The 23342-nt window shown below is 42.9% G+C and overlaps 1 protein-coding gene across 2 annotated transcripts in view; it reads right to left on the bottom strand.

The window, feature by feature from the left end:
* Nucleotides 1-1031: 1031 nt before the first annotated feature.
* USP44 (ubiquitin specific peptidase 44) overlaps nt 1032-23342 on the bottom strand; it is a 60733-nt gene continuing 38422 nt past the window's right edge. For both annotated transcript variants that reach the window (XM_068276787.1, XM_068276786.1), the window contains 4 exons: nt 14049-14247; nt 4696-4804; nt 1873-2078; nt 1032-1315 (listed from right to left, as the gene is read on the bottom strand). In XM_068276787.1, the coding sequence (XP_068132888.1) occupies nt 1137-1315; nt 1873-2078; nt 4696-4804; nt 14049-14247 (693 nt within the window). In that variant the 3' untranslated portion in view covers nt 1032-1136. The remainder of the gene's footprint in view (nt 1316-1872; nt 2079-4695; nt 4805-14048; nt 14248-23342) is intronic.

The raw sequence follows: 23342 nt of genomic DNA, 5'->3' as shown, positions 1-23342 counted from the left end.
ATGACAGTAGTTATCACCGCGTGACCCTAGCGATGTTTATGCGATCCTGCGCCTGTACCCACATCGTGAGATTGCAGAAATGCCCTCACTGCACAACTCCCCCCCCCCCCCCCCCCCCAAAAAAAATACAAAATTGTTGGGGAAGAAAATAATCCCGCGGTGGGTACACGGCTTTACAGTAGGCAGTCAAAATCTGTCAGATCAGATCAGATTTCCTGAATGACAGTTGCTCAGTTTAACTACCAGAATAGAGTGCAAATGAGTAGGCAGGACAGACGATAGATCCTTTCTAGGTATTGCTTTTGTAAAGACAGGGGAAAAAAAAAAATGTGATACTGAGAATCCCCCACGAGGAGATGGACTAGTCCAAAACCTGTCAGATTTTAACTGCCTACTGTAAGTGACAGCAACGTAAGATAAGTCATTTATAGTGCATTTTACCATGGGAAACGTGAACATGTTACATTTGCGTACATATGTATTTTAAATGTTACCATTTTATTTTTTTTACGACAGCGATCCTTTAACTCAGGATATCAACTGCCCACTCCAGGTTTATACAGGATAAAACTTAAATGGCTCGTATGAGCAAAAAGCCCACACAGGCATAAAGTATAAAGCACCAACAGAGAACTATAGCCAACCAAGTAACATACTAACCCTACTTTGAAATTAGTAATGTACAGTTGCTGCAAAATCCACCTGTAACCAGCTGTAGGTGGTGAATACTGGGTATAAGCAGCTAGACACTTGTTCATAATCCCAGCTGTTGGTATGCAGGACAGTCCATTCATGTGAAGGTGGCGAGATCTGATTCAGAATACAAGTGTATTACAGTTCCTGGTAACTGAACATTCTCTAAAGAACATCTTAGTAACAAATCATTTGATCCTTTCATAAACCTAGAGTCAGCCTTTGATATGAGTGCTGTTTTTTCTTTGGGCTTTGCTGAAACTGGTCAGTTTTGCTAGCCTGCGGTTGATTTTCACAGATTTAACACTTTCAGCGGCCACTACTATAGTCTGTGCTGGTTTGGTGTCAAAGTATGTGTACAAAACACGACAATATTTTAATATTCCAAGGAACAGAGTAAAAGCTGCCATTAGGATTCCACATTTTCATGAGAATCCTCTATCTCAGCAAGGTGTGGACGGTGGACTACCAGACGGAGTACCATGTCCTGAAAGTCTGTTTGATAAGTGTCCATTTTCCTGAGTGACTCTCTGTGTGTAGAACAGGATGTAAGCTTGTGCCTTGCAGACTTCTTCCACTGTGCAGGTGTCCAGCTTAGAGTCATTGCAGTGCACCCAGAATTCTATAGGAAAGACAAGGGCATAGGTAAGGAACACAGCAATTACATAACAGTTATTCAGGATAGTTATTTAGATTTAAAAAATCATAAACAAACATGCATCCATCAAGTTTAACCTTTTGAGCCTAGAAAACGTAGCTAATTTCTGATAAACTATTGTTTATTAGAGAATGAAGATGGCAGCCTCCATATTCCTCATTTCACTAATAGGGTTGTAGGTTATGTGTTGGTATATATTCGGTATTTGGTTTGTTTTTGTTGGACTAGTTATACAAATAAATACAAGTTTGACTTCAGATATCTTTTGCACTTTTGAGGGCTTTTCTGTAATACAAAGATCTGCTTGGGAGCCCATTATTATACTACATAGGCCTGCCATAAAGTGGTTAAGTATCTTTATAGGGAACAGAAACCAGTGACTAGAATGTGGTTTTGTTGATCAGACGGAAAATGGCACATGCAATCAATCACTAAATTGGGAGGTTGGTGAAGAAATAAAGCACATAATAGTGAATGTAATAGCTTGAAATAATGGCCTTGCTATCAAAATATATTACTACCTCCTTCAGGGTTGTAGCAGAAGGCTGTATAATGCCCAGAACCAAATCCTTTCCCATGATGCATCACCACAGCAGACAAGTCATATGTAAAGTGGTCAGCTTTCAGGGTCGCAGTGGATTCTCTACAACAGTATGGCCTCATGTTCAACATCTGGTCAAACTGCACGTGCACGCCAATTTTCTCACGATGATTGCGACCAGACCACCTTGAAAAGAGTAAAGCGAGTTATTTCAGCATCAGACATATGAAGAAAACTGACAGTTCAAAAAACATTTCTCATTCTGAATGCTTCTAATACAGAAGTATAGAGTTCAATGGTCTATAATAAGCATGGCCATGATCCCTGCTCTTCATAGAGCCCTAAACAGAATTCACTAGTCTGTGGCCGGGGAAACCTGAAATGCTGGGTGGGAAACTAAAAGGAAGAGGGGAAAAAAGGGCCAATAAGTTTAAGTGTATTAATCTCACTGACTTTACAGGCAAAGGCTATGGCTGTGTTCCCCTCACAAAGACAATTCCACACATAACTTGCTTATTTGATACTGGGAGATACTGATCCCATTTACTCTTGACTCAAGAGTCCGAAGAAATTGAGGTTATTGCCTAATGACATGACCTTGATCTGACTCTAGTGTAAACAAACTGTTTGGAGAGTTGCAGAGGCACACATGGTGCTTTAATGTCTGGAGCATCTGTCTAATGTCATTTCAGATCTGAAGGTAAGTAATCTCCAAAAAGAAAGGGGACAGACCTCATGAAAAAGACTGCACATTTTGCACCTCAGAACAGCAGGGTGATCAGAAACTGCACTATTCAAACAATGTCACTTAGCTTTTCACCATAAGCCCATCCCTGCCTCAGGGTACATACCTAAGTTAATGCCAGCATTGAGTAACTGTCTGAAGAAGGAATGGAACTAGTATGCAGCTTGTTAGTCACCTATAGCAGTCGCTATTAGATGCACGCCTGAGGTAATGTGGGAATTTTGTCTGGAGTTTATAATATGTCGTGTAGGGTACAATTGAGGGGTGAAAGGTGACTAGCTTACAATCTTACATCAGCAGCATATCTATACAACAGCAAATAATATAAATATATATATATAAAAATATATATATATATATATATATATATATATATATATATATATATATATATATATATATATATATATATATATTTTTATTTTTTTTTTATCTGGCATGAGTGCAGTAGTCAAGGTGGGATATGATCAGTCAATTTTCAAGCTGCATACGTTTGCAATCATCATTTGCATAATTCTACATCAACTCAGAAATATTTGCATCTCACTGTGCATCCCTAGCCTCCAAGATGTCTCCAAGATGTGATTATGCATCATAACTTTGCAGACAGGTTTGATGCAACCTATTTGTGTATTACCTTTTTAAACTTCACAGAGCAGAGACAAGTTATGTCCATGGTAACTTGATACACTAGCAATTAACATTTTTATACAGAAAATTCCTAACAACAACCCTTTAAAAAGAGGAACTGAATTAATGAACATATTGCACCCACAGCATCGTAAAACAGAAAGTACAACAATATCTAGCTAAACTTCACCCATTGATGAAAATTTTTGATAAGTGGTTTACTGCATCAAATTCAAGCTACCACCCTCTCAAAAATGGAAATGCATGCGATTTTTCGTTTTCTGCAATTTTGTTTCCGTTTACGATTCTGGAAGCTCCCACTATCAAGAAATCAATTGTCCAGGAAGTCTCAACCAACCTGCATGCCTAAGGGGGAGAATGGGGGCCGAACTTCAGTGTTTTGCAGAGCGGTGCGCAGCAGAAGCAACTTACAAAACCTCAAGGTGCCATCTTCTAGACTTCCTGCAGCTCCCAGCTGCGTTAATGTACGGCTCCCGATGTGTCACAGGAACGTTTTGGGATTTGTACACAGGGGATCCAGCAAAGCAGCTGCAGGAAGTGTGTAAGACAGCACCTGGAGGTTTTGTAGTCACTTCTGCTGCACATTACTCTGTGTAGGGGGAGGTGTTATTTTAGGGCTGGTTGTTTTCAATTCTCAAGCAACCGCCATGCAAATCTCCAGCATTGAGCAATCCCTGCCTGTGCCAGAATACTGAAGGTCTTACTGTAGTTGTCCCAGCATGCAGAACATCCCTACAGACTCCTTGCCGAGACAGACTGGTATTGGCAAGAGGAGGGGGAAATGGAAGGGGAGAGGCTTCAGCTTGCAACCAGTTATTAAAATGTAATGTCCATTATTGTGTAAGACATGATCATTTTTAGTTTGGATTCCCTGTATGAGAGGTTTTTTTTTTTTTTAAATATATATTTTTTTTTAGTCAACTGTACTTTCTCTTAGTACTGAAGGCTTTAGTTTCACTATAAAATAAGTTATACAGGGTTAGTTTTTTTCTCAAATTACATTCCTCACCCCATTTTAGCACTTTTTGTGGGTTATAAACAGATTATATAGGTTTAACATCAGAACGTGATAAAGGCTTAAAGGGATCAGGATCATAGTCACATCTGTTTCTTCATGTTATAAGTATTAATAAGTATTCTTCAGGATATAAGGAAACTATGTGCACTTGTGTGCTAAATCCTTCTGCGGACATAGTCTGTGCATAGCACAATCCTTGTAACCTTTCTGTCTGACCAGATATTCCTGTACAGGCATGTGGGATAAGCCAAGGGTGCTAGCATGTCCTGTGTTGAGGAGGAATTCAACATTTGATAAGAAAAAAAAAAAATTCACAAAACGCAATCACTATTCTCCTGTGCAGACATCAAGTGATGATCTCTAAGGTCTGCACACCATGCTCCATTTACCTAAATCTCTTGAGATGGAGTCGCAGCACTTGAGGTAGTCGGCAGACCATCAGCTGTTTCTGGGCTTCTGTAAGGATAACTGGCTTGGATGAAAATTTCCTGCGTTTGGCTGAAAGACATGAAGAAAATATGGTTAGCACAAAGTGTCTGCAAATATAGATAGATGTGGCATAATGCCATGTATACAATCATGGCATAAATTCACAACACTTCTCATGAATTACCTCACTATTAGTTTTCCATCGTATGTCATAAAACCCTTTAAGCACCCAGAAAGTAAAAGTTGGTAAAATGAACCAGGAAACCAGAGGTGAAAAACTGATGTGATAAACAATTGCATCTATCCTCCTATTTCTGAAAATGATTTTTTAGAAGCCAAGTTTTCTTTTCAGTTTAACCACTTGAGGACCACAATGTTAAACCCCCCTAAAGATCAGACCATTTTTTAACAAATAGGCCACTGCAGCCTTAAGGCCTCGCTGCAGGGCCATCCAAATCAACCCACAGGTGTTTCCCCCCCCCCCCCCCTCCTTTTTCTCCCCTCCAACAGAGCTTTCTGTTGGTGGGGTCTGATCACCACTCGCCCCCCCCCCCCAGTTTTTTTTTAACAAATATTTGTTATTTTTGTAAATAAATGTCACTATTTTTTTGTACTCACTTCCCTCCACTTGCCAATCAGCGTGATCGCCTTTCATAGGCTTCAGCGGATCACTTCCACAGCTGTCCCCAGTACAGCGCTGCCTTAGATCGTAGCGCTGTACAGGTTAGACGGCGTCTAACAGTCTCCCAGTGGCACGGGACTAATGGCGGAGCTCCGCTTTGTCATTCATATGGAGATGTGCATGCATCAGCATGCGTGATCTCCTGCAACACCCGCCCCAAGGACCTTATGCCGATCAGCGTTAGGCGGTCCTGGGGCTGCCAGCTATGTATTCAGAACATGCCCAGGAACCAGTTCAAAAGTGTAGATTTTTGGCTATATGGTGCTGGATACGTCCTAAATAAAGTCATCAGATAAGTGGACATGTGCGCAGGGCTGTGGAGTCGGAGTCGTGGAGTCGGGCAATTTTGGGTGCCTGGAGTCGGAGTCGGGAAAAAATGCACCGACTGACTCCTAATGAATTTGTAACTGTAATTAAAATAGAAGATATGATAAAATGTTCTATTTCTCAGATAAGTCATTAAAAGTAATGTATATATACAGTATAAATACAGTAATAGCTGTGCTTAGTCCACAAAAATGAAATAAACCAATCAAAATTAGTTACTTCAATAAAGCAGTCCCCGTATTTTTAAGGTCAGATATACATATCTGATTGTGACTGTATATATGATGTGTACACAGGAATCTCATATATACTAAATAACATCTATGCTGTAAGTATAAAGCCTGATGTGTAGCCGTGTCACTAATAGAGATGGTCAATGAGGTGGAAATAATTCTGCATTGATGCTGATTTATGCAAATGTATGCACTCCCTTTGCTGATGAAATCAAATAATTTGATATGTTATTAAAATTTGGTTTGGTGACTACAAATTAAAGGGTAACTGAGACGGATGAAAAGTAAAGTTTTATACATACCTGGGTCTTCCTCCAGCCCCCTTCAGGCTAATCAGTCCCTCGCTGTCCTCCACCACCAAGATCTTCTGCTATGAGTCCTGGTAATTCAGCCAGTCAGCGCTGTCCAGCCGCATGCCGCTCCCACAGCCGGGAACATTCTGCACCTGCGCAATAGTGCTGCACAGGTGTAGTATGCTCCTGGCGGCAGAGTGTGTGCATGCGCACTACGCCTGACTGGCTCAAGTACCTGGACTCATAGCAGAAGATCCAGGTGGTGGAGGAGGACAACGAGGGACTGATTATCCTGAAGGCGGCTGGAGGAAGCCCCAGGTATGTATAAAACTTTAATTTAATCTGTCTCAGGTTTACTTTGTTACACAGTAGTACTATACTTTACATATGCACTCCCCACAGAGCTGCAGGGAATCCACTGAGAATGCTGTGCACATTGAACACAGAGGTGTTGTCTGTTTACAATCTCCTTCTTCCCCTGCAGAGTACCTGCACATCATTCTTACATGTACCCACACAGTTATATTGCCTAGGGCCTGATAGATGTTCTTTGTTCCGGTTTGTACCTTTTACAAGTACTCTTACCAAGGACTAGTTTTAGTCTAAAAGGAATAAATATAGTAGTCTACATATCCTTCTCACTTCAGTTGTCTTGTAAAATTCCTAAGCGTTGGCAGTTAAGAGACGAATTTCATGTTACATACTTTTAATCAACAAAATTGTAATATGCAAATTAGAGGAGTCGTGGAGTCGGAGTCGGTGGAATCCTAAACTGAGGAGTCGGAGTCGGTGGATTTTTGGACCGACTCCACAGCCCTGCATGTGCGGACCATTCCTTCTTCAATTTGTCTTGTGGATTCAGGCTTCCAGGTCCTAGCACTGCCCAGTACTGGGGGTAGAGCGGTATCTACTTCTACCAAAAGTGTAGGTTGTTATAAAAAGTACCAGTCAAAACAAGTGTAAAAACTGAGAAAGGCCCGAATTCTCCAGCCTTGCAACCCATGATGCACCAAATCCTTGCATATTGTTTAACTTTAACAGAGATATGTGCAGCCAACAGAATTCTGGAAACTAAGGAGAACACATCCTTTGAAGACTTCCAATTTCAGGCTAGTATGCTCTTAGCAGTAGAAACTATCTTCTGGAAGAGACTGTATGTAGGAAATGCAAGTTTAGGGTGTTTAGCTCCCAGTAAAATCCCAGTTGGTCTAAATAGAATCTGGCAAGAGAGGATATCAGTATCTCTCAAACAGACAGTAGCCAGTAAGCCTGTGCTCTAAGGCAAGCCCACAAGACAAAACATTTATATTGCGATTTTCTCCTGATGGACTCAAAGCACCAGAGCTGCAGCCACTAGGACACACTCTATAGGCAGTAGCAGTGTTATGGAGACTTGCCTAAGGTCTCCTACTGAATAGGTGCTGGCTTAACAGGCTGGCACAAGGTGTGCCACAGAGTGCCAATGGTCCCACATTCTCTAAAACGGGGTGCTAGATTGATCTAGCCTATATATTGCAAGACAGGTATAACAGAGGCGTCAAACAATAGTAAAATAATTAAAATCCGTTTAAAAAGGGGGAAGTTGGTGGACTCACCTCCCTCAGATGGACAAGAACCGGACAACGAGACTTTACTATAAGTTACAGTAACAATTTATTAAGAAGCTCCAAATATGCAATGCGTTTCACGGGTCACTATCCCCCTTCATCAAGCAATAGGTTTGGAGAACAGAGTGTTTTGGTCTATAAAGTGGCCAAGCGCCTCTATCATTATTTTACTCATGTTTGGGGCCTTTGTTATAACTGTCTCGTAATTGATCTAGTCCACCCTGGGTGGAGCGGTGCATCCCCATTTTCTTCCTGACTACAGAGAGTGACTTATTACCTGAGTGGGGTCAGGTCAAAATTCTCCTTACCTGCCTTTCCAGTGGTTGCCTTTGCGACAAACCCGCGTTTGTGAGTCTAACATCATACTTTCTTACATTGCACCAACAACTGTTTGAAATACTACACTATATTCAGCTCTCGGTTTCATTTCTGTCTTTTTCTAGCCTATAAAGCCTTTCAGGCATTTAGTAAATTTGGTGTAAGGGTTTAAGGGAAGACTCCAAAGTGGAGAAATGCATACTATTTTTAGAATGTGTCTGGCAGCAGTGAGCCCGCCCCTTCTCCAACAGAGAACTTACATGTCAGCCTCCCATTTAAGGATACAAGGAGACTTACTTGATGTATAAGACCCATTTAAAATCGTATATATATTTTAATTGGCCTTTTTTCCAATGGATTGTCTTTACAGTACATAGGAACTATGTATACTTCAAAGGAATTATAAGACAGATTACCAGTCCTAGCTAAAAAGGTACTTGAGAAATGGAAGATCGAGATCGAGAGAGAGATATCGAGAGATATCGAAAGAGATCGAGATATTGAGAGAGAGATCGAGATATCGAGAGAGATCACCGGACCGGTCTCTACAAGCTGCCACCATCCTTCAAATGGCCCAAAGAGTCTGCCATCAAATTCACCAACATGACCAACACTGCCAAAATCCAAGAACTGCTGACAAACTTTCATACCAACTTATATGAACCAAACCAACAAGGTGTCAACCATGCAGTGAAGGACTTCAGCAACATCCTATATAACATGGCAGTACTCGCCGGCCTCAAGCAGACCAACTTTAAGAGATCCACAAATAAACAGTCCCAAAAATGGTTTGACAGTGAGTGCAAGGCTCTACGTAATTCTCTAAGGTCAGCCTCTAACCAAAAGCACAGAGACCCCAACAACCAGGACCTAAGGGAAGCCCATGACCACCTACAGAGACAATATAAAGACACCCTCAGGCGGAAAAAACAGAACCAGATCTCCCACAAACTCCAACAGCTGGAGGACTCCCTCCAAGACAACTCATTCTGGGAGACCTGGAACCACATTGGGACAAAGACCAAGAAAAGGGACCTCTACAAAGACATCCCAGAAAATACCCAAACCCTGGAACAGAAACAAATAGCCGCAAAGCTGAAGGATATGGAGGAGACAATCAAGGACTTTCAAAACCCTCTGGATACACCAATCACGATGGAGGAAATAAGAGAAAGAACAAATCTGATAAAATGTAAGAAGGCTAGCGGTACCGATGGCATCCTGCCAGAGATGATCAAATACAGCCCCCCGGACATACATGAGGCACTCGCAAGACTATTCAACCTTATCCTGAGTGCAGGCTCCTTTCCTCAGGCCTGGAGTGAAGGCCTCATAACACCAATCTACAAGAATGGGGACAGATACGATCCAGCAAACTACAGAGGAATCTGTGTCAGCAGTACACTGGGGAAACAGTTTAACAGCATCATCAAAAGGATCCTCTCCTTCCTCACACAGCAGGACGTACTCAGCAAAAGCCAAGCTGGGTTCATGCCAAACCACCGCACAACCGACCACATCTACACACTGCACAGCCTTATCAAGACCCATGTCCACAGCTCACGCGGCAAAGTACACACTTGCTTTGTGGATTTTAAGAAGGCGTTTGACTCGGTGTGGCACACAGGCCTTTTCCTAAAACTCCTAGAGAGCGGAATAGGAGGTAGAATCTATGATGTCATCAAGAGTTGATATACTGGGAACCAATGCAGTGTGAAAGTGGACGGGAAGAGAAGCGCGTTCTTCAAACAGGGTCGAGGAGTCAGGCAGGGCTGCAGTTTGAGTCCAACGCTCTAACATATTCATTAACCAACTGGCTGTAGCCCTGGAATCCTCCCCAGCACCAGGCCTCCTCTTGCAAGACCACGAGGTGAAGTTCCTGCTGTATGCAGATCTCCTGCTGCTCTCCCCAACAGAAAGGGGCCTACAGGACAGCCTGGCAGTACTGGAGAGTTTCTGCACCACAAGGGCACTGCCCATCAACCCAAAGAAGACAAAAGTGATGGTGTTCCAGAGAAAAAAAAAAATCTAAAAATGCCCACCTCCTCATTTAAATTAAATGGCTGCCCACTGGAGACCACAAACAGTTACACCTACCTGGGGCTGGAAATTAACCAAATGGGGAGCTTTAAACCAGCAGTAGAGGCCCTGAAGGAAAAAGCCTGCAGAACGTTTTATGCCATCAGAAGGCAACTTTACCACCTAAAACCACCGGTGAGAGTCTGGGTAAAGATATTCAACAGCATCATCACCCCAATCCTGCTCTATAGCAGTGAGGTATGGGGCCCGGTCACCTACCCTGACCAATCAAAATGGGACTCCAGCCCAACAGATATCTTCCATCTAGAGTTCTGCAAGTATCTTCTCTAAGTCCATCGCAGCACTTCGAACTCAGCTTGACGGGCAGAGCTAGGCAGATTTCCACTATGGCTGACTATCTAGCAGAGGGCGCTCTCATACTGGGCGCATATACAGAGCAGCAACCCCAGCACTTACCACCATAAAGCCTCACTGAGCCAGGGTGGGGAGGCCATACCACGCGCTTTGAAACAAAGTGACAACTGCCAGCCCAGCCAAGACCACCAACACAGGCTGACAAAAGCCCAAATAAAAGGAATGATAGAAAGCTGCAAGGACCGATACCTAGAGGAATGGAGAAGCGACATAAAGAACTCCCAGAAACTCACTATCTACCAATCACTACAGAGGGAGTACACAATGGCTCCATATCTGGAGAGGCTACACCAACACAAAGATAGACAGGCCTTGAGCCTGTACCGTCTGAGCGCCCACAACCTGGAGATAGAGACAGGACGACACAGACAGACATGGAAGCCCCGGGAGGAGAGACTGTGCAGGCAATGTGACCAGGGGGTCCTGGAGGATGAGGCCCACTTCCTGCTACACTGCAGCAAATATACACCATTGAGGACCGCCCATTTCCAAAGACTCTCCGCCCACGAGAGAGAGAGAGAGAGAGAGAGAGAGAGAGAGAGAGAGAGAGAGAGAGAGAGAGAGAGAGAGAGAGAGAGAGAGAGAGAGAGAGAGAGAGAGAGAGAGAGAGAGAGAGAGAGAGAGAGAGAGAGAGAGAGAGAGAGAGAGAGAGAGAGAGAGAGAGAGAGAGAGAGAGAGAGAGAGAGAGAGAGAGAGAGAGAGAGAGAGAGAGAGAGAGAGAGAGAGAGATCGAGAGAGATCGAGAGATCGAGAGATCGAGAGAGAGAGAGAGAGATCGAGAGATCGAGAGAGAGAGAGATCGAGAGAGAGAGAGATCGAGAGAGAGAGATCGAGAGAGAGAGATATAGAGATCGAAAGAGAGAGAGATATAGAGATCGAAAGAGAGAGATATATAGAGATCGAGAGAGAGAGATATAGAGATCGAGAGAGAGAGATATATATATATATAGAGAGAGAGAGAGAGAGAGAGAGAGAGAGAGAGAGAGAGATAGAGATCGAGAGAGAGAGAGAGAGAGAGATATAGAGATCGAGAGAGAGAGAGAGATATAGAGATCGAGAGAGAGAGAGAGATATAGAGATCGAGAGAGAGAGAGATATAGAGATCGAGAGAGAGAGAGATATAGAGATCGAGAGAGAGAGATATAGAGATCGAGAGATCGAGATATAGAGATCGAGAGAGAGAGATATAGAGATCGAGAGAGAGAGAGATATAGAGATCGAGAGAGAGAGAGAGAGATATAGAGATCGAGAGAGAGAGAGATATAGAGATCGAGAGAGAGAGAGATATAGAGATCGAGAGAGAGAGAGATAGATATCGAGAGATAGAGAGAGAGAGATAGATATCGAGAGATAGAGAGAGAGAGATCGAGAGAGAGATCGACTATTGGAAGTCGCAGGGTAAGCTAATAGCAGCGCCGGGTGAGGCGGGGGGCACTGTCTGCCTATACCGAGCACTATACTAGCTATACTTGGGCACTATACTAGCTATACTTGGGCACTATACTAGCTATACTTGGGCACTATACTAGCTATACTTGGGCACTATACTAGCTATACTTGGGCACTATACTGGCTATACTTGGGCACTATACTGGCTATACTTGGGCGCTATACTAGCTATACTTGGGCACTATACTAGCTATACTTGGGCACTATACTAGCTATACTGGGGCACTATACTGAGCACTATACTAGCTATACAGAGCACTATACTACCTATACTGTGCACTATACTAGCTATACTGAGCACTACCCACCTATACTGAGCACTACCTACCTATACTGAGCACTATACTAGGGCATTATACTAGCTATACTGGGCACTATATTAGCTATACTGGGCACTTTACTAGCTGTACTGGGCACTATACTAGCTGTACTTGGCACTTCCAACCCATACTGAGCACTATACTAACTATACTGGGACACACTGGGGGGGGGGGGGGGGGGGGGGGAAATCACACGGCCAGCATTTCTTACCCCCGGCTTATATGAGGGTCAATCATTTTTTCCTGGTTTTTCAGGAAAAAGTTGGGGGGGCTTATATGCGGGTCGGCTTGCTTGCGAGTATATACAGTACTTAAATCTTCTGAAATCCCTATGCATACTGTACTACGCAGCTGGAAGCACACTGCAAAGTGTGACTAATATTTACCCAACAGCAGCAACAACATTTTAAAGAGCAGCATGCTCTGCATATTGTCGTGATGCTCACTGCCTATATGACCAATAAATAGGCCCAGGCATAATTACGGTAGGTGGCATATGCACCGCAGGGATGTAACGGGTAGCACACAGCAACAGGTAAACATCTGCATATCTGACAATCATCTGAAGATCCATCCTGGTGGATCTGATCTGCAGATGAATGTCTGTTAAACAAAGGTGTGTATGAGGATCTGCAGATCTCAGACTATGAATGCATTTTGCAGGAACGGATCTTTTGCAGATACTGATCTTTTGAATGTGTACAGCATCTTGCAAAGATTGTTATCTGATAAGGAGTGCAGCTCAATAGAATAGACTGTGTAGAGTATGCTCTCATACTACATCGAAGGGGGGTATAATTGGTCTGTGGTCTTGCCTTTTCCAAAGACTTTTATCTCAAGTGTGTATGTAGCATTAGAGAGCCTAAACTCTGAATACACACAGGGTGCATTTCTCTATGTTTTCCTTCTGTCCTGTACAAGAGTTTCGGGTCCACTTTAAAGCTTGCATTTATTGCTGATAGCTTTGAAGTGAATGTGAACTCAAATCGTGCTGGCAGTTTTCCAATTGCTCATAGCATATCTGAGGAAAAAAAAACTCTGTTAACTTTAGCCTTTGACTTGACTCTCAAGAGTAGATGAAGTGGACAATCACTGGACATGTATAAACTGCATTGTCCAAGCACAAGAAGTTATGTGATTGCTCCTTTGCCTCACACTAGACTAACTCATATATACTTTTATTTTGGGTTAGCCAGCAGCATTTACATGGCTGTTGGTGAGCTCCATAGTTCAAAAATTCCTGTTTGTATGCATTTTCTGGAAGGGGAGGCGTAGCCAGACTTTTATTCACCACCACTTACAATCAGAATGCAGGCGGTATCATGGCTGGCCTGCCACTTAGCTCCCACCTCTCCTGTGCAGGACAATGAAAGGTGAAGAGGAGTAGCCAGGCACAGAGGTGAAAAGAGTTTGAACAGCAAGCTCTCCGTAGTTAGCCTAGAAGAGCTTTCCCATCATAAGTCACTTGCACGTATCTTGCTAGCACAGCAGGGCTTGGAGGGAGCCATTACATTAATAAAATAACTGCATGGCAGGGCGCTTTAAGACAGCTTAAACTCTGTTAAGTGTTGACAAGGTGTAAAACTTGTAGAGCAGAATATCCTGGTGAATACATACTGCATTTACTCACTGTTGCACTGATCACAGGCGTAGATCTTCCCCTCTAAGGCCTCGGTCTCCGTGAATTTAGCCAGCATCTCAGTCAGCATGCAAGATCGCTGGGAGGCAGCTTCTTTCCCATTAAAATGATATCTCTCTGGAAACTCCAAAGACAAGTCCCAAAATGGCTCTATGGTATTGGACTTGTTATCACACGCAAGACAGGTAACCTAGGCAGGGAAACAGAGGATTTAGAATGTTTTATCAGGTTTCAAATATAAAGTGAGAAAGGCAATGGAATGAGTCAAAGCATAGACATATTTTGCTATGGGTCATATGAAGTGAACCTGGCGTGAAAATATACGTATAAAATAATGAATTCTCTCAACGGCCTACAGCCGTCCGTCTGAACCAGCCGGCGCATAAAACTCCCATCGACGGGAGAGCGATAGTGGGCAGCACGGCCGCACACTCGCACATGCGCAGTAGCTGCTGACCTTGCCAGGTTGACAACTGCTACGGAGAGGAACCTGGGACACCGGCTTGGAACAGAGCTGTGGTGAGGTATACATAGCCTTCCAGGGGCTGGAGGAAGCCCCAGGTAAGTAGGTCTCATATTCTCCTGATGTGTCCTTTAAGATCAAAGATTAAAACAGTGGTGTAGACCAAATTAAGTCAATCCCTCCAAGAGAGCTAGCAAAAAAAAAAAAAAAAAAAAAAAAAAAAAAAAAAAAAGCACAAACAAGGCAATGTTAACCATGGGCTGGATAGGTTTTTTTAAAAAAAAAAGCAAAACCACAGGAGCCAGGTAGCTAAAAATTTGAAAGGTATTCAGTGTATTACAACTGTAATTAAATCTACCGGTGCAACAATATTTTAAAGATAGGTCTTTCTCACACTTCCAGTGCTGCCAACTCTGCTCTTATAGCTAATCATAAAAGTTGAAATAAGTGATGTCACCCTCAGTTCACACTGGTGCAGACATAAGAGTACAGGAAGGCTGGCTGTGTCAGCTGAAAAAACATTTAGCATGATGCAGTGGGACAGATGTATGGTGAGAGGGAGAGCTGAAGGTTATTTAGCAGGACAGAAGCAGTTTCCTTATTAGTCTCATGTTACCATCAGTATTTACAGTTTAGAGCCCACATAATAAAAATACTCTGGAGAGGAGGGGCTGGTTGTGATGAGAGAAATGACTGTTACAGCTTAATTTGGACTTCTCTATCAGGTAATGCAGCTCACTTAGCTAGCAGCAATGTATTACTTATGTCTGTTGAACCCCAGTGCCATGCTTTAATCTGTGTAATATAATGTGATTGCCAAGTACCTGCTTGAACTTAAGACCAGGGCTGTGGAGTCGGTACAAAAATTATCCGACTACAACTCTGACTCCTCAGTTTATGAAACCACCAACTTGACTCCAGGTACCCAAAACAGCTCTGACTGCAACTCCTCAACTCCGACTCCACAGCCCTGCATAAGATTTAAGAGAAGAAGGACTTTTCACTTCTAAATATTTCCTACTGGCTGCTGCACTAGTCTTTTTTTTTTAACAGAGAATTTTTATTGATTTTTTAAAGGCAAAAGCCAACAGACAATTAAAGGGACACTTAAGTCAAACAAAAAAAATGAGTTTTACTCACCTAGGGCTTCCAATAGCCCCCTGCAGCTGTCCGGTGCCCTCGCCATCTCCCTCCGATCCTCCTGGCCCCGCCGGCAGCCACTTCCTGTTTCGGTGACAGGAGCTGACAGGCTGGGGACGCGAGTGATTCTTCACTTTCCCAGACACATTAGCACCCTCTATGCTGCTATATGGTATATGATATATGCTATGGCAGCATAGATGGCGCTATTGTGGCCAGGAACGCGAAGAATCACTCACGTCCCCAGCCTGTCAGCTCCTGTCACCGAAACAGGAAGTGGCTACCAGCGGGGCCAGGAGGATCGGAGGGAGATGGCGAGGGCACCGGACAGCTGCAGGGGGCTATTGGAAGCCCCAGGTGAGTAAAACTCATTTTTTTTTGTTTGACTTAAGTGTCCCTTTAACAAATAACCCAGAGTACATTCGGGTACGAGATAATTCAGACTGTACATCATGGTATATCACAACAACAGTGCAGGATAAAGACATCTCAACTGAAAAAGAAATTAGCACAGTTTTACATAGCACAGAGATATAAAACGTATCTTGAATGTCAGCGGTCAAAAGTTATTCGGCGGAGCCAATTAAATTAGCATAGAGACATATCTAATAAATACAGTTCACCATCTATAAAGGTCTTGTATCGAGGCAGTTATATCTAGGTGTGGAATTATCGTATCCATCGAGTCTACCCAGCATCCCCAAATTTTGTCAAATATAGAGAATTGCCCACGAGCTTGATATGTAAGTTTATAAAGTGATATATTTGAATTTACCAGGGATTTCCATTCATTCAATGTAGGTAGTACTTGCAATTTCCATTTTAGTAAAATACATTTCCTTCCGTAGAAGAGTAGTATTCTAAGTAATCTCTTTTTATACTTATTGCAACTGATATCGGATAAAATTCCCAATAAACATGGATAGGCCGAGAGTACCACTGGCAAATTCAATTTAGATTGAATAAAATGTGTCACTGACTTCCAATATTGTTGGACTAATGGGCAAAACCACACACAATGCAGAAAAATCGGCTGCTGCATTCCCACATTTAAAGGGATACTGTAGGAGGGGGGGGGGGGGGGAAATGAGCTGAACTTTCCCGGGGCTTCTAATGGTCCCCCGAAGTCATCCTGTGTTGGCGCAGCCACTCACCGATGCTCCGACCCCGCCTCCAGTTCACTTCTGGAATTTCTGACTTTAAAGTCAGAAAACCACTGCGCCTGCGTTGCCGTGTCCTCGATCCCGCTGATGTCATCAAGAGCGCACAGCGCAGGCCCAGTATGGTCTGTGTCTGCGCAGTACACTCCTGGTGACATCAGCGGGAGCGAGGACACGGCAACGCAGGCGCAGTGGTTTACTGACTTTAAAGTCCGAAATTCCAGAAGTGTACTGGAGGCGGGGCCGGAGCATCGGTGAGTGGCTGCGCCAACACAGGATGTCTTCGGGGGACCATTAGAAGCCCCGGGTAAGTTCAACTCATTTTCCCCTGACCCCCCTACAGTATCCCTTTAAAACAGTGGTCACTATGAAGAATGCTGATTCGAGCTAATCTAGATGGGGCATAGTAGATCTGATGGAGCAATTTAAGCTGAGTGACTTTATCCCTAGAGGAGATCATGGTTTTATGATATGTCTCTGCTATCTCTTCCCATGCATCAGATGTCAGAGGAGACCCTTCTATCTGCCATTTGTCACGTATAGATTGAGCTTTTCCTTCCTGTGAATACATCAAGAGACAATTATAATATTTAGATATCAGCTTATCTTTGTCCCTGTTCAGTAGCAATAATTCCAGGGTAGAAGGCTGCACCTTAACATTAGCCAGCCCCATTTGTGATTGGAGAGCACGACGAAGTTGAAAATATAAAAACCTGGACCATTGGGGGATACCGAACTCCTAACGAAATTTAGAAAATTCTTTAAATTGACCACCCAGAAAAAGCTGGTGCACATACTTTATACCATACCGTCGCCAGAAATTAACATCAGACAATGGCAGCAATTCAGGCAGATTTCTGTTAAACCAGAGCAGAGCACTGGGGGATATCCGTTCCTCATCTACATGTACTATCCTCCCTGCCTTTTTATATACTTTAATCGTATTATTTATAAGCTGTAACCCGGCTTGCTTGATAGGAACACCTGACCTATATATTGCCCCACAAAGCGCCTCATAGGAGGTGGCAATGTCCGTTTCAGTTTGAAGACTAGTGTCCTCCCCCAGCCAGCCCTGTATGGGGGTAAATTGCGTTGCCAAATAGTATATAAACAAATGAGGTAAGGCCATACCACCTTGATCAACAGGCATTCTAAGAGTTGCTAATGAAATTCTAGGTTGAGAGCCAGACCATATGAAAGTTGTTATCAAAGAATCAATTTTTTTTAAAAAAAAAAAGGATTGAGGAACCCATACAGGTGCCATTTGTAAAAGGTATAACAGTTTAGGAGCTATAAACATTTTAACAGAATGTACTCTGCCATATAAATTTAGGGGTAAAGAGTTCCAAGTTTTTAGTTTTTGCTCAACATGGTTAAGGGCTGGATAAAGATTCTCCTTTATATATTTGGTATTGTCCCTTTGTACCCATACACCTAAGTATTTGAATTTATCTACAACAATAAGTTTAGAGTTATTACATATAACGGATCTATCAAAATCATCCAGGGGAAATAGAATAGATTTCATCCAATTAATATTTAGGCCCGAAATGCTGCCAAAGTCATCATAAATCTTCAAAACTGCGGATAGCGAGGTATCTGGATCGGCTAAATATATGAGCATGTCATCTGCATATAATGAAATGCGTTCAATTTTATTAATTTTAAAACCAGTAATACTGGGTGACTCTCTGATTGTTTGCACCAATGGTTCTAGTGCAATGGAAAAAAAGAAAAGGTGACAGGGGGCACCCTTGGCGGGTACCTCTAAGAATCTGAAATGGTTCCGAAATATGGCTATTTACACGGAGTCTGGCTGTGGGGGCATTATAAAGAATCTGGAACCAGCGAACAAAACCGTCCCCAAATCCAAATTTCTGTAGTGCTTTAATTAAAAAAGGCCATTCTATAGAGTCGAATGCCTTGTTGGCATCCAACGATAGAATAATTTGTGACCCAGAATTAGTGTGGGGAAATTGAAGATTAGAGAATAATCGACGAATATTTAGTTTGGTAGATCTACCAGGAATAAATCCAGTCTGATCCGGATGTATGATCAACTGAATAAACTTCTGCAGCCGGTTCGCCAGAATCTTACCCAAGATTTTCATATCATTATTCATTAGGGAAATGGAGCGATATGATTCGCATAGCTCCGGTGGTTTGCCTGGCTTCAACAGAAGTACTATTAATGCCTCTCTCATAGAGGTGGGAACATTTTGACATTCACCTATGCATTTAAATAAAGTGTGGAGTCGGGGTATCATGAAAGCTTTGTTTTTGATATACCACTATTGGAATTCCATCCAATCCTGGGGCTTTCCCCCTATTGAAGGACATCAAGGTCAGCTCTATCTCCTCAGTAGATATTGATGCATCCAGTGCCATTACTGCGTCAGGGGACAGAGTTGGCAGATCCAAATCGCCAAGAAATATGCCAATTTGTTCATCTTCCTCCCCTAGTTTGGATGAATACAGGTTAGAATAAGATTCTTGAAAGGCTTCAGCTATGTTTTGAGATAATGTACAAATTTCCCCTTTAGAATCAATGACCCTCGGAATGGCAGAGGTGTCGGAATTACTTCTTAGGAGACAGGCCAAAACCTTACTGCACTTGTTACCCAATTCAAATTGTTGTGTATGTATTAAATCCCAACGTTTGGCTCTATCCAATAGCTTAAATTCAAAATTTTCTCCTAGCTACTTTCCACGTTGCATAGTTTTCTGGAGATGGGTTCGCTGTGAGCTGGTCTTTACTGGCAGCAGACTCATTCTCATAGTAGGTTTGCAGGGCTGTCTCATTATTCCTGATTACCGAAAAGGAAGCTCTAAAAATGCCCCTCAAAACAGCCTTTCCTGCATCCCAGCAAGTCTACTGACCCCTCATTTTCATTCCAGTAGCGCTGGTATCCCTCTTTACACTCTTGAAAAACTATCTGTTCCTCTAGCCACCAAGGCCCCATTCACCACAGCCCCGATTCACGAGGACCCTGAATTTTAAGACAGCAGAGTATAGGTGTGTGATCAGATGTACCGTGTATCAGGTGTTGAACACTGGACGCAGGAAAGAACGTCCGCAGTGCCCATCACCATATCGATCCTAGATAACGTTCCATAGGTATCTGAGTAGCATGTATATTCCCTCTTTTTGGAAAATTTCCATCTCCAAATATCTACCAACCCATAGGTGTCCATCCAATTTAATAGTGTTGAATATGTTCTACCTCCTCTGCTCAACCTATCTAGTCCAGGGTCTATGACAGCATTAAAATCCCCAGCAACTATTTAAGGACCCTTTAGTATATCATGTAGCTTGCAGGAAATCTGTTCCAAAAAGTTAGTAGAGAATGGAGAGATAGAGATAGATCTATACACATACATATACATATATATATACACATATACATATATACATACATACATACATATGAAGTATGAGTATGAAGAGAAGTGGGCGAGATAATTAGAGATCCATGGCTTTTTAATAGTTATGGCTCTAGCTCCAGTTATATGAGATTCCTGCAAGCATATGATATGCGGAGACTGTTTAATATAATCAAAAACCAATTTACGCTTGATTTTATTATTTAGACCTCTGACATTCCATGTCATCAATTTAAGCTGTACCATGGATGGCTGCTGAACTGCCCATATTCCTGTACTTCCATGTGTTTAATAGTGTACAGTAGATTTCCACATGCATGTCTACCGTTGGCCCAAATGTACTCATAACAGAGCCCACCCACAACCCACCCTGCCCCCCATACCAACCTACGGGAAGCCTCGGTACCCCAAACACCTGAACTAATAATGAAGATAACTTGTGGTATAGCCTGTCCCGGTCCGAGACTTTCTTACTGTATTACTAAAAGTATGATTTGGCCCACAGCATCAGATATTTCGTTTTACCTATTCATATAAACACATTGAACATCTGTATCTATCTATCTATCTATCTATCTATCTATCTATCCCGTTTGAGCACTGGGTGTCTGCAGGCTGCAGGGGAAGGATTGAGGCGATTGAATAGCGCTGAGGTTTACGTATCCACTATCTGTTGGATAGTACAATTTAACGTTTAGGGCCTCTAGCTGGCCGAGCTATCGCCATGCCCTGAAGTTCCATCCACTTTATGGCTTCTCCCGGGTCGGTGAAAAAAAAATGACTTTATCATTATGTTGGACCCTAAGTTTAGCAGGAAACATCATGCTGTATTCAACACTATTTTCACGTAGACTTTGTTTAGCGCGAAAAAAAGTGGCCCTTTTGCACTGAATCTCAGCAGAGTAGTCTTGGTATATGGAAACTTTAACACCGTTAATTTGTAAATCAGGGACGTTCCGGGCTGCCCTCAGGATTTCAATTTTATCCCGATAGTTAAGTAGTTTGGCAACCATAGGTCTTGGTACAGATCCAGGTTTCAGAGGGCCCCCAGGGACCCGATGTGCATGCTCTATGCTGAAAGCACGAGAAAGTTGCATGTCTGGGAGAGATTCCTTCAGCCAGTTTTCTAGAAATATTTCCGGGTGAGTTCCCTCAGCTTTTTCAGGTATTCCAACAAAAACGCAAATTGGAACGCCGAGAACAATTTTCTAAATCGTCCAACTTGAATGTGTGACCTTCCGACACTTTTTGCATATCATCTAAGGAGGACTGAAGAGGTCTCAGTGTCTTCTACTGCACTCACTCTGTTTCCCTAGTGCTATCTCTCAAATTAGCCAAGTCATGGTTGACAAACGATAACTCAGTGTGTATGGTATCAAGACGAGAAGTAAGATTAATTTGCAGAGATTTTATGGCGTCCATTATTTCTGCACGAGATGGCTCTATCACTCCCTTCCTCCTCCTGCAGCCCTTGAGCCTGCTCGTCACTTTCACCTTTCTTTTTCCGCTGCCTAGATTTTTTAGGCTTCAGAGTCTCTTGCGCTATGTTGTCTGCTAATATAGCAGAATCTGGGGCAGTAGCAGGTGGTGCAGCCTCTCCCCCCTCATCCTCATGGCAGGAGTCAGCGCCATCTTGACGACAGGAGTCAGTGTCTTCTTGATTTTCCCCATGGGCAAAACGGGCTAGTTTTTCAGCAGGGGTGAGGGGTGGCCCGTATTTTGTCATGCTGGTTCCTGGGGAGATGTGTGCTGTGCCTTGGGAGGGTGAGTAACACAGTCTTGGGGCTGCCAGCACTTACTTGTGGAGCCTGGTCCGGCTCTGAGTAGAAATAGAGGTCCCGGCTTCTGCGGCCTGTGTATGTGCGGCTAATGTCCGCCGCCGATCTGCACAGGAGAGGTGTCTGTGTGATGAGTGGGAGCTGGGGAGAAGGATCCGTCACTTTTCGCCGTCGCTGCTGGGCTGCAGAGGTGGAGAATGCTCAGCGTAGTGCTCGGATCGGGAGAGCAGACGGAGAAGACGTCCTCACACCATCGCGGCTAGCCACGCCCCCCGGCTCCTGCACTAGTCTTAATGGCTTTTGAATTCCATATTCTTGTCCACTCCTTGTTTACTCCTTGTCACTATCCAAAGCAAGTTTTTAAGCCAACCTCCAAGCTGCTTGCTTACTTTCTCCTCCTAGTAATGCTGGCAAAGATTTCCAAAATTCCAAAACGATTGATTCCCTTTAGAAGGAATAGATTCCTACCACAGACAGATCATCAATTTTTATTAAATTAAAAAAAATAAATGAATAAATAAAAAAATAAAAAAAAGGATATATCAAACCACAACATTGCTCTGTTCGATGCAATTAAATGCTGTAGCCCATCGATCATCCACCATTCCTGCCTCAACCCCGATTGACCTACATTTTCTGTCTTGTCTGATCCAAAGTTTACATAAATTATTGATTGAATTTGTTCGAATCGAACATTTAAAGGAATGGATTCCCATCCAGAATGATTAGTGATCTAATCTGCAGGGAGTAGAATGGGAAAATCAGTGTGTGTAGGGTTACACTTACTCTTATCCACCTATATGCCTATATGTGGATTCTGTGGAATTGTGGGCCTTACTGGGAATGATCTCTTCAATGAGCATAAAAGGGAGGTTACGGTCTATTACACTGTGAAACTAGAAACTGTTGGTTTTACACCCAATCTCGTACCAGTTAAAGAGCGAGATAAGGGATCCGATTTTCCCTTTAAATGCATTAAAAATAATTTTACTACTGATCCTATAGATAGGAATTCAGGTGGACTGACAGTCCCAGATCTAGCTAAATATTGCAAAGCAGCGTATATTTGTCCAAAGTATAGGATTGGGGAATAGGAACAGAATCTGAGCTAAGAACAGAGTTGGAACTCCAATATATGGCAGACAACCAAGGTTTATCCTGGAATCCACAAATAAGGAGGTTTGGCCAAAAAATGCATTCATTCCCCAGTCTACTAGCATTTAAAGGACTATTATTTGAGTTTCAGGACAATCAACTTTATTATACCTTGCTCAGAATTAAATATTTTGGCCCAAGTTTAGAGGGCTCCTGGATTGCTAGAGCAGGTCTTAATCCAGATAAAAAGATGTGCAATGTTCTC

This window comes from Hyperolius riggenbachi, chromosome 3, assembly GCF_040937935.1.
Source record: "Hyperolius riggenbachi isolate aHypRig1 chromosome 3, aHypRig1.pri, whole genome shotgun sequence".
NCBI classification, from domain to species: Eukaryota; Metazoa; Chordata; class Amphibia; order Anura; family Hyperoliidae; genus Hyperolius; species Hyperolius riggenbachi.
This window is presented reverse-complemented; position numbering and strand designations above follow the sequence as displayed.